Source organism: Pongo abelii, chromosome 12 (genome assembly GCF_028885655.2).
Source record: "Pongo abelii isolate AG06213 chromosome 12, NHGRI_mPonAbe1-v2.0_pri, whole genome shotgun sequence".
Lineage (NCBI taxonomy): Eukaryota > Metazoa > Chordata > Mammalia > Primates > Hominidae > Pongo > Pongo abelii.
The window spans coordinates 61,446,626-61,457,854 of NC_071997.2; the positions used below are offsets into that span (position 1 = coordinate 61,446,626).

Sequence of the window (11,229 nt, forward strand, 5' to 3'; positions counted from 1 at the left end):
GCTTCCAAAGGATTTGGCCTCCTTGCCCCTCGGACTCCCCAGAAGCTACCTGGGGGACTGTCCCTGAAGATGCAGGTGTGTGGGGCAGGGGATGCGGCGGCGGTTCCATGGGTTCCTGGGTCTACCAGACCAGGCGGGGAACAGAAATCGCCTGAGGAGGGAAGGAGCTGTCTAATCTTCCTGAACGGCTCCCTGAAAATGAAAACTGGGCACACAAGACACACCTACAAGATGATTTTTCGGGTTGCTAGTCTGCTTCAGTGTGTTTGTGGGGGTGAGGGTTATGGAAGGAGGGGGGGAACAAAAGAAGACCCAAATGAGAGGGCCCGGCATAGACCCACTATGGGAATGTGGGCCTCCTGCCGGAAACAAGTAAAGGAAAAAATAACGTAAAGCAACTCCAAGAAAACAAAACAAAACAAAAAGAAACCCTCTACAAATGCTAAAACCAAAAAATAAAAACAAATACGAATATCTCAAAGTGCAGTTCCTTGCATGAACCATTTACACCTTTCCTCGTCTGCCTGGGGGACTGGCCCTGGGTTATCAGGTCTATTAACAGACTCAGATATTGAGACTAAAGTCCCGTGGTCCTTACTAAACGCCTGCTCAGCAGGGCCAGGCCTGCGGCCGGGCCGATCTCCCCAAGCCCAGTGGCTGTTGGTAATCCAAGCAGAAAGCGAGCAGAGGCCGGCCGGCCCTGAGCCTGGACCCGGCTGCTGGAGGCGAGGCGTCTGTCCCTGCAGTAACCTCCCAGCCAGAGCCCCGAAGCTGCGCTCCCATGCATGGCTTCTTCAGACGCGTCTCTGGGAGTTAGGGCCCCGGCGGCTGCACGCCATTGTGCTGTGTGTACGAGTTCGGACTTGCGTGTTTCCGGAGCGTGGGTCCCGGCTGCCCGCGGATTCTCCGAAGGGCTGGACTCCACTAAGGTCAATCCCACCCGTCCCACGGCGGGAATCGCCCAGCCCAAGCAAGAGGCCTGGGCTTCACGCGTCCCCTCACGGCCCCCAGCCATCCGCGCATCCATCCAGCTCCCAGGTGAAAGCGTTTTTGCTGCTGGTGGTGGGGTTGCAGCGAGTCACTTCTTCAAGGGATCCTGCAGTCATCCCACCCTACTGCTCCCAGACACAGGGGTTCGGAGGGTTTCGAGTGGGGTTTGAGGACCCGCAGGGGTGGCTGTCAACCCGGAGAGGCCGCTTTGGGTGAGCAGGAACAGACGCCACGCACTGTCTGTAAAAGTTGCTGTGTTGGGTGACGCTGGTGGACAGAATTTCCCCGATCTATCAAAATCGGTCGTTAAATTCGCGTCCGGATTAATTTGGGAAACAGATGCGTTTGAGTGTGCAGGTGGAACGTTGATCGCAGGGTTGTAGGGAGTCTGGGGTCAGAGTTGTCCACCTCTTCTGCCTGCTGGGATCCCAGCTCCACCGAAAAGGCTGGTGCTCGGCCACTGCCCTGTGGTGTTTGAGCCACGGCTCAGGCCGCCTGTTCCTTTGGTTGTTTCCTGCCTGCCTTTGGCGTGCGGTTTCCAATATAAAACAAAAGGATTTCCCCGTCCCCGCCCTCACTGGTCTAGGGACTGTGCACTCAGAGGTGTGGAGCGGCCTTCTCAGGCCTTAGGGTCCAAATGGGAGGGTCCCTGCCTCCGCGGTGCGATGTGTGCGGTGCCTGTTATGCGCCCGGCCTATCGTCTCAGCAGCTCTGGTCCGTGCCCATGTGTGACATGAAGGAGCCTTCATTTTGAGGCAGGAGACGCACCACATTTGGCCTCCTTGGCTCTCTACCCTGTATTCGCAGAGGCTTGAGTCACTGGCCCAAAAAGGGTCCCACCAAGGAGATTGGGGAGGGCTGCACTGTGTGGTCAGCAAGATGGTGCTAATTTTCCTTTACTATTAGTGGGTTCTTAACCCCTAGGTGTTCACCTCCCAGTACAGCCCAGGCCCTGGGCCCAGAGCCAGAAGGAGTGGGAAAGGGGTGACTTGGGAGAGGCTGCGGACAACGAAGGTCCACTGCCCCACCCATCAAAAGTGGTTCGTGGGTCACATCAGAGCGACACCCTTCCTTCTGTCAACAAATATTTATGGAGATCCTACTGGGTGTTTGCAATTTTACAGACATCACCTCTGATTCTTGGCAAGTCCTTTAAGGTAAGGGCTATGGGTCCCTTTGTAAGATAAGGAAACAAGCAAAGAGAAACAAAGAAACTGGTTTAGGTTTAAAGGGCTGTAAGGTCAGTAATCTAAACCAACTTTGCTTAACTCTGGTGCCCAAGCTCTCCTCCTACTCCCTGTGTCAAAGGACTCCCTCAACAAACCTGCCCCCCTGTGGTATGCCCTTAGGTGGAGGAGTGCAGAATGAAAGGGAGGCAGAAAGGACCCAGAAGGGGTGAGGCCTCCCCAAGAAAGGAGAGGTCCTGGGGAGGCCCCAACCCAACAATGACACAGGACAGCAAGGGCAAATACCTCCCTTTTACCTTTTAGTGGTTTCCTTCCAAAGGAAGGATGTGTTCTCAGAGGTCAAGGGCAAAGTGTATTGAAGGCCTATGGAATGGATGTTCATTCAGGGGCCAAGGCAGTTCAGACTTTCCTTCACCAGTGCCAGGCCTGTTTCATTGATCAGAGCCCTGAGCCATGGCAGGACTGCCAGTAACACAGGTGACCCTGGCTAGGAGAGATTAGTGGTAAATCACATCCTGAGCGTTTCAGACCCATAATAACCTCCCTATCATTAAATGGGGAAGGGCAGAGGGATTTATAAAAGCCCCATTTGCCTTTAATTTCTGTTAGGCGTGTAAATATATCCTCTATGCTTTATATCTAATATTTCGATTATATTTTACAAATGCATTGGCACCTCTGTGTGTGCACATACATTTATAAAAGTACACCCCCTGAAGACGCACACAGGCTGTCTCACATCCAGTGCAAGCCCATCTCTGCCTGGCTGTGGATTGCTCCCAGCTTGGGTGGCCCCACCTCACAGGATGGAGGGTCACTTTTGAATTCCACTTCCTATGAGTTTACCCTGAAGGCTATTTAATTGACATCTGTACACAAAACTTATTTGCTCTACATACAGGGTTAGTAGAGTGGAGAGGATGTTAGGTGGGCACAGAACTCACAATTGTCCTGGGGGGAAGAAAATGTCCACCCATAGGTGGGGTTCAAGGTGATAAGTGTCACAGGCAGGGACTTTAGATCCTCCCCTGGGAATGTGTGGGATTGGGGGACTGATTTCTCCGGCAGTCCTACAGATATTTTTAATGGAACCAAAAGGGTGCTTATTTATGCCTTCACTCAGGACATCCACAGTCTAAAGAATAAAATCGGATTTAATCCCTGGTGCCCAACAGGTCCACACACCTGCTGGAATTCCTGATGGTATAACTGCCCTGACTCAAGCAGTCAACTGTGAGTGGCAGTGAGCACCCACTGTCCAAGTGACATCTGGCACCAGGAATGTTTCCCAGAGCTAAGGCCCCTGCCTCTGTATTCAAGGCAGTTATCAGTCACCCTCACACTGGGCTGCATGCATGCTCTACCCTCCAGTCCCCAGAGCCACCCACACCCAGCAGCCGCAGAGAGGTCGTGCCCAACTGGCCCAGGGTGCCCCAGTCAGCTTGAGGGTAGCCGAGCTCAGATCAAACATAATCCCCTCGCTGGAACGACCCAGGGCCAGCTTCCAGCCTGTTCCCTTTCCCCAGGCGGAGGCCAGAGAAATCCGCTCGGGCCGGTAGCCTCCAGAGGCCCAGTGGCTCTCCCGAGCGGCGCGTGTGAAGAAGCTGGAAAGAGGCAGCAGGAGGAAGCCGGGAGGAGGGAGCCCAGGAAGGAGCCTGGGGGAGCCATTACCGCTAGTGGCCTCTTCTGGCGCTGGGTCTCCCGGTCCCGGGGCTTCGGGATGGAGGAGGCAACGGACTTCAGGCTCTGGCTGCGGCCTGGGGTCGGGCTGAGGGCAAGACCCCGGAGTCCCCTTTCTCCTCCCATCTCGCCGGGCGAGGCCCAGATGGAGGGAAAGCGGAGCCCTTGGCATTGCGAAAGGCTGGCCCTGGGGACCTGGGGAGCCTCGGCCTCGCGGAGAGGAGGCCGGGAAGAGCTGGGTAATAGGTCGCAGTCCAGATGGCGGAGCTCGCAGGAAGAAGGTGCTGGGAAGGCGCGTTCGGCTGAGAGGAATGGCCAGGAAAGACAAGAGGAGGACGAGGGCCGAGGGAGAAAGGGAAGGACATGAAAGGCCAGGCCGCGGGAAGGCGGCGCCGAGAGCCGGCTGGGCCCAGGCGCCGCGAGGAAGTGGGAACAGAGAGAGTGAAGCACAGCTGGCTAGCGCCGCGCACGCCACCCTCCACGTCCCGGCCGTCTCCCCTGGGCAATCCGTGAGGGTCCCGATTGCCGGGGATGGGAAACGCGGCTGGGCAGGAGGCGAGGAAGCACCCCGGCCGCCCTGCAGAGCCGGGGCCTTTTCTTCCCGCTGTTGCCGACGCTGTTCCCTCCACGTCCTGTCCCCGCGGAATGCGCGTGACGCTTTTCTCCGCACTTGCCTTGAGGATCACGGGACGGAGACCAGGCTCTCAGCATCCCGCACTCCATTTCTGCCCCCGCCACAGTAGCCGTTCCGAGTGGGCCTAGAACTAGGGGACTGGCCCGAGAGGCGGAGAAACGGAGACCACTTCGGTCCCATTCACTGCTTTGTCCCTTGCACTCAGCTCAATGTCCAGCACACAATAGACGCTCAAAATAATATTTGCTGAATGAATGACTGGATGACGAATTAATGAATATATGAATTGGGAGGTGTCAGCTGCAGCTAGGTCGGGGGCCCCAGTACGGGTAGGGTGAGGGTCCAGTGGAGCAGGGCCGCGGGCTGTCCCCTTACCTCGCACCAGGATGCGGCGGCAGTGGTCTGCCTCGCCGGGCCCGGGCTGCCCGTCGCTGTCGGCTCCACTCTCCCTGGAGCCTGCTGGACTGGAGGCTGAGGTCCCGGCCACCTCCGTTGGGCTGTGGCCACCGCCATCAGCTCGCAAGTCCTCCGCTCCGCCGCGGTCTCCGTCGCGCCCACCGCAGCCACCAGACTCCGCCCGGCGCGCGGGGCCCCGGTCGCGCTCGGCGCCCCCATCGCCCATGCCGACCGCCACTGCCAACCCCTCTACGGCGGAGCCAGCCTGGGCTGGCAGGGAGCGCCGCTCCCCGCCCCTCGGGCCCCCGCTCGACTCCTCCTCCTCCGGCCCCGCCCCCAGCCGCTGCTCCTCCCCTCCCTGCTGATTGGGCGGGAGTCAGGGTTCCAAGACTCCCAGCCGCGCTTGGGCTCCGCACCAGGGGGAGAGGGGGAGGGGAGGGGAGCGGTGGTCCCACTCCACCCCTAGTCTAGCCCTGCTCCAAGCCCGGCAGAGGGAGACTGGGGCGGCCCTGAGGAACGCCCTACACCCCCTCCTAAAGTTGATCAACCTCTCCTCCCCTCCACCGTTCCCCTAGCCTATTCACCTCCCCACTCCCTTCTTTCCCAGAGAAGCGCAGCCGCTGCGCTCCGGCGGGTTCAGCAGGATCAATAACCAAAGTGCGCAAAGAAGGCGACCTCAGAGAGACCTAGCAGAGAACAGGAGGTTGGCCTTGCTCGGGCGCTTGGCGGGGTGGGGTCGGTGGGGGTGCTGGAGGCGGGGGCGCAGGCCTGGGCTCAGTGCGCCAACCCCTAGATTTATACTCCCACCCACACTCATGAACGCAGAACGGAGGACCCCCTCCCCCGGCCCTCCTGGAAGAGCAAGGGCGAGAGTGGGCGAATGAGGCTAGTAAAGTGAGGCAAGGAGACCGACTCACCCTCATCCCTGGGGGAGAGTGAATAGGCATACAGACAGACGGCCGGTTGCAGGCGCCCAGAGGCCCCAGAGTAAGGCTGAGACCGTGGTAGGCGGCAAAGTCTTGGGTTCCCCGCAGGTCAGAGGCCGTCACAGGGGACCGCAACACGAGACAGGGATAGAAGGTGGGGATTTCCTTGTTTCCCTCCGCGGAGCTTTCCGCGTGCTCTGTTGCTGTCCCGGGTCCCGCCTTCTCCGAGGCTGCGGAGAGGTAAAGGGCGGAGATGAGCACGGCTGGAAGTGAAGCAGGGTCAGGCTGTGAGGAGCTGAGCAGCTGGGGTCCCGGGGGCGCAGCCCTCCGAGGCGTGCGAGTCCCCAGCATTTACTGGAGAGGGCAGCGCTCTCCTGAGCCTAGTGTCTCTCTCAACGCACCAGAAGGGGCCTTCTTTGACTCAGAAGGGGGCCTGGGCGAAAGATTGAGAACGAAGGTGTGTGTGCAAATGTGTGCACGCGCAACAAGGCCTGTGACCCTTCCCCTAAAGCACTACAATCTCAGACTTTCCTTCGTTTTTCTGACCTGCTGCCGTGAGCAGGGTGCTTCGGTCTGTCCAATAATCTGGTTAAGGGTGTCTGTGAGAGCGGGCGTGGATATGCCGGTGAAAGTAGCTGTAGCATGGCTGAGTATGTCCCTGGTGTAGCCTCCATTATACCTGTGAGCGGGAAAGCAGGTGTATGAGTGTGTGCGCGTGTCAGTGCCATAGTGTGTGTCCAATGTGCATGTGAATGGTTGCGTGTTTCCGATGCCAGATGTTCCTGGCAGAAGGTGAGGTTGGGGGGGACACACACCGATTATTTAATTGAATGATTAACAACTGCTCCACTTAGGGTATGGAACCTAGGAAAAGGGGAGCGTAAAAAGGGCAGGTCGGGAGGTCTTGCTGGTAATACTAACGGAAAGAAGGGAGGGAGAAAGGAAGAAAAGAAGAAAAGAAGGAAGGAAGGAAAGAAAGGAAGGAAGGGAGGGAGTGAAATGCAGCCACAAAGTGATTTGGGTTGGGGGGCAGGAAAGGTGGGATTGAGCCCAAGGCTTAAGTCAGGGTTCAGAGGGAGAGCAGCGTGGACTACCCGTAGGTGCTGAGAGTTTGTGGGCCCGGGGCAAGGGGCTGTAGGAATGTATATGTATGCAGGAGGGAGGAGTGAGAAAGAGGTTTCAGGAGGGTCCTGGGGAAAGTGTGACCCAGTGGAACCGAGCTCGGCTGAAGGAATCCATGTTGCATTATGTGCGGTGAGCTCTGCACTCTGTTCCTCCCGGCCAGGCCCTGGGAGTGGCAGTGAACTCCTTAATGACCGCCATGAAGGTCAGACCCTCTCCCTCTCCATCCACCAAGCTCCCCAAAAGTCTTGTCTCACCCAACCACCACCTCTACTCTGTACTTCAGTTTTTTGCCTCTCTGGCTCTCTCAAGTTTATTTTTATTACTTGAGTAAGATGCATCTAGTATACAAAAATTATAAACAGAAATATAAGCAAACACTCGGCTTGCCTGGACACCGCACCCCTACCCCCAGCTCTAGAGGTTCTGCTTGCTGCAGATGAGCCCCCAGTTTCTGCGCAGACAAAAACGGAAAAACAGCACTTGCTGGACCGTGCCAGGCTTTGTTTGTTGTCATCGTTTTAATTTTTCATTTCACAAATGGCATCTTTCCACACCAGTAACTCGGTCTCAGTCCCGGAGTCCTCTTCCAGGGCCCATGGATGAGGTCCTAGGTGTCAGCACACTCCTGGGAGAGGTCGGAGGCCTCCCATAGAGTCCTTCGGAGCCAGGAATCCGGAGGTTCTGGCAGCTTTCTCTTCCCCGTCTGCCCCAGGGAGCCCTGCAGGGAGCACTACCCGGCTTCAAGCCAGCTAGGTGTCGACTCTTGGGTGTTCCAGTCTTCTCCTTTCTCCTGCACCCTTTATTCTTCCTTTCTCACGTTCTCTCTTGGAGGTATAAGATTCGGCCTCCCTCAGGAATCCTGGCTTTCTCTTCTGGGCAGGCCTGGGCAGTGGGGCGCCAGCCCCAGTGCACGTGCATGCGGGGGTGGAGTAAGGAAATCAGGGCTTCTGTGTACGGAGGCGCCTGCGCCGGGGTGTGTATGGAGGAGGAGTGGAGAGGAGGATTGGGTCTCCTCACCGAGCCCTTCCCTGACCAGTCAGACCCCTTTCAGGCCAAGCTGGGAGGCTGGCCAGCCGCTGGAACACAGGTTCTTGAACCCCAGGCCGCCTTGGCCCCCGTGCCTCCCTAAGCTCGCTGCCTGGGCGGTCTAGTTCCCCACTAAGGAGGCGCTTTGTGCAGGAGCCACTAGGCTCCCACCCGCGTCCTCCCCTTCCTAGAGACAGAGGACATCTTGCCTCGCTAAGTCCCCAGGCTCCTTGGTGAGGAAGGCTGGGCCACATGTGCCCGGGTACAGACACATGGTGAGGGTGTACTGGGGGATGTAGGGGTGCGGTACCGCCCCTTCAGAATATGTGCGTGGGTTGGGGAACAAAGCGTGCGTAAGTTGGGTCCCTGCCTGTCTCTAGAGGGAACTTCCTGCCCAGTGCAAGACGGACGCAGAGCTGGAGGAGTGGTGAGTCCTTCTGGCACGAATTCAGTGGGATGAGGGATTCCTCATTCGAAGCTGGGACCTGCCCCGGGCCTGCTGCCCTCCTCTTCACCTTCAGTCTCCACCTGCAGCCTCACTGTGATCTCAACCCGCCAAGACACCAGGAGCTCAGAGAATTTCTTTCGACCCTTTACTTCCTCTCTTTTTTGGTAAGACGATTGAGAAACTTAACCTAGGGGAGTTGGAAGAGGGATGCAAGACGGTGGGGGGAGGGCAATGGTGGTTCAGATCCTTCATTCTCAGTGGGAGGAATGGGAAGACCTTCGGCAGGGAGGGGCACTCCTGCTCCCAGCTCCCCTTAGAACTGGAATCCCCTGGGGTTTCTCCAAAGTCCGGCTGAAGTCGGGTAAAGAGGCCATCCTCTCTGGATTAAGCCTTGCTCAGCATCCTCCGCCATCCTCCAATTCCTGCCGCCTTTTCGGCGCGTGGGCCCGTTCCGGTCATTCCCCGGGGACCCTCCAGCTCCGCACCACCCGCCTTCTCGCCTTCTGGCCGCTCAGCGGGAGGGACGGACCTCCCGAGACTTCGTGGTGCTAAGAACTTGATCCCCGGTGCCTGTGGATAAATACACTCCCCCGCCCCCTACCCCCAACACCACGACCCGCAGCAGCCCTCTCTAGGGTCGGCAATGTGAGGCCTGTGCTGGGTGATAGGGGAGCGAAGGGATGTATGTGAGCGGGTGGAATTCGTAGGCCAGGCTCCCCCAGACACTACCCAGTACCTCTCTGCGGAGCCATTCTGTCCTTCACTGCCAGCGCTCTGGAGCGCTGGCAGAGCCTTCAGTATCCGGTTCAGGTGCTCAGAACCTGTCTCCAGCATTCTTTCTTCTTTCGTATCCCTCGAGATGCTCTGGCCGGTGCACCAGGCCGGCTCTCCAGGCCGGCTTTCCAGGCCTGGACTCTGTCCTGCTCAGCTTGGCTCCTTCCGGTGTGCTTCCCTCTAGCTGAGCCTGGGGCCTGGCCTCTCTCCCGCGGTGCGCAGGCGTCGGGTGCCTTCCCGGGCTCCTCCTGCTTCCTTCCTGTCCTCCCCTTTGACCCCTCTGCCTCTACGACCCCGTTGCCTCTCTCAGCCAGCGCATTCCCCCAGCCATTTCAGACCCAGAGCCCCAGAGGCTCAGGCAGCCTGGGTTCTTCAGCTCTGCTCCACCAACTTTCTTTTTGGGTCTCCTGCCCTCCTCTGTCCTCGCTGGTTTTGGGGCCCACCTTAAGGCCCCTGGGAAATCCTCAGCGGCACTTGCCCTCCTCCCAAAAAATCCAGTCTTCGCCTGCCATTCTGCTCAGTCATCATGCAGGAATGGGAGTTCTTCTGCAGCTAAAGAGAGCTGGGAGCTTGGGATGAACAGAGAGGAACAATCCTCAAAGAAACCACTCAGGGGGCATAAGTGAGTGGGCAGAAAGCCTCTGCACCCCGCTTCCTTCTCCAGCCCCCTGCCTGTGCCCCACATCTAGTGCCTGGGATCCTGACCTCTGCACCAGCCTGTTTGGGAGTGACCCGCTATCCCATCCGCTGCTAGGGAAGGATTGACGTTTTAAGATGTGATGGTATTGGATTTTGGTATTTTTACAATGATTATTGTTATTTTTATAAAACAATAAAAATATATTTTTTTTCTGAGAAAAGTAGCAGCAGTGAAAGTGAAGGAGGTAGTTCCAACAGTGAGACCATAGGCAGTTCCTTGGGGTGTCCAGAGAGGTGGGAGAGCTCCTTGAATTCCACAGTGTAGGCCCCTCCTGGATCACTGGCCCCTGCAGGCTCAGTCACTGCTCATTTCAGACAATACAAAATGACTGTGGCATGTCTGTGCTGGATGCCAGTGTTGCACTCTGGGGTTTATGCAGGAGAAGGACCCTTGGGCTGTAGGGGCACTCTCTATGAGCATGGGTGAGAGGTTACCCCTTAGTGGGGAACAGGGAACCCAAGTTTGCTGTGCTGAACCTGCCTGGTTCAGGGTGAGAAGGCAAAGACTCCAGCCACTGCACCACCTCTGGACCCGCCACCTATCCAACCTGGCGTTTACCTTCTCTGGCCTAGGCCCACAGGGTCTTCAGTTGGCCTTGTGTGTTCTGGCTGCAGGACAGTAGCTTCAACTGCTGCTGGATCCTTCCCTCTGCCACCTCAGTGTGGGTTTCTGGGCCTAGTTTCCCCTAAGACACCTCTAGGGCACAGCAGGGAGCCCCCTAAGGCAGCACTTACCTGCTTTGCACCCCTTTGCTCCATCTTCTCTGCCCCAGCAGGGATTCCAGCCAAGTGGTGGGAGATCCAGAGCCCGTCAAGATTTGCTGCCTGTGTGCCAGGCCCGATGCAAGGTGCTGGCAACTTTCGTGATCTGCTGAGCCCCAGGGCCTACCCAGGAGGGCTTCCCCCAGGGAGGCTGTGGGTCTAGGCTGGGCTGTAAAGAAGGCCATACTGGAGTGACCACTGCTAACATGCCAGACCTGATGAGGTCCTCTAGGTACCTAACCAGGCAAATATATATCAGGCAGTACTGCCTTGGCTGTGGCCTTGGCCCAGGGTGAGGAACCTTAAGGAAGGAGGCAAACTGGAGTTCTCAACACTTGCCACATACTAAATCACCCAGACAACTTAAAATGACTGGTGCTCAGCTGAAGACCAAATGGCTCCTTAGTGGTTCCTAGTGGCCATCCATTTATTTAAAAGCCTTCCAGGTGAAGCCTGGTTAGGAACCACCTGAGGGCTGGGGAAGCTGACAGTTTGCTGGAGCAAAGGCTAGTGGTGATCAGCATGCTGTGGTTCAGGAAATGAGAAATGGTCAGGACTTTAGGTGGGGTCAGGGAGGAGGCA

General features: G+C 57.5%; 1 protein-coding gene across 1 annotated transcript in view; it reads right to left on the reverse strand.

The window, feature by feature from the left end:
- Positions 1-5,188, reverse strand: part of VAX2 (ventral anterior homeobox 2) — a 32,777-nt gene extending 27,589 nt beyond the window's left edge. Inside the window, exon 1 of the mRNA XM_002811908.5 lies at positions 4,867-5,188. Coding sequence (XP_002811954.2) covers positions 4,867-5,113 — 247 coding nt within the window. The 5' untranslated portion in view covers positions 5,114-5,188. The remainder of the gene's footprint in view (positions 1-4,866) is intronic.
- Positions 5,189-11,229: the final 6,041 nt, after the last annotated feature.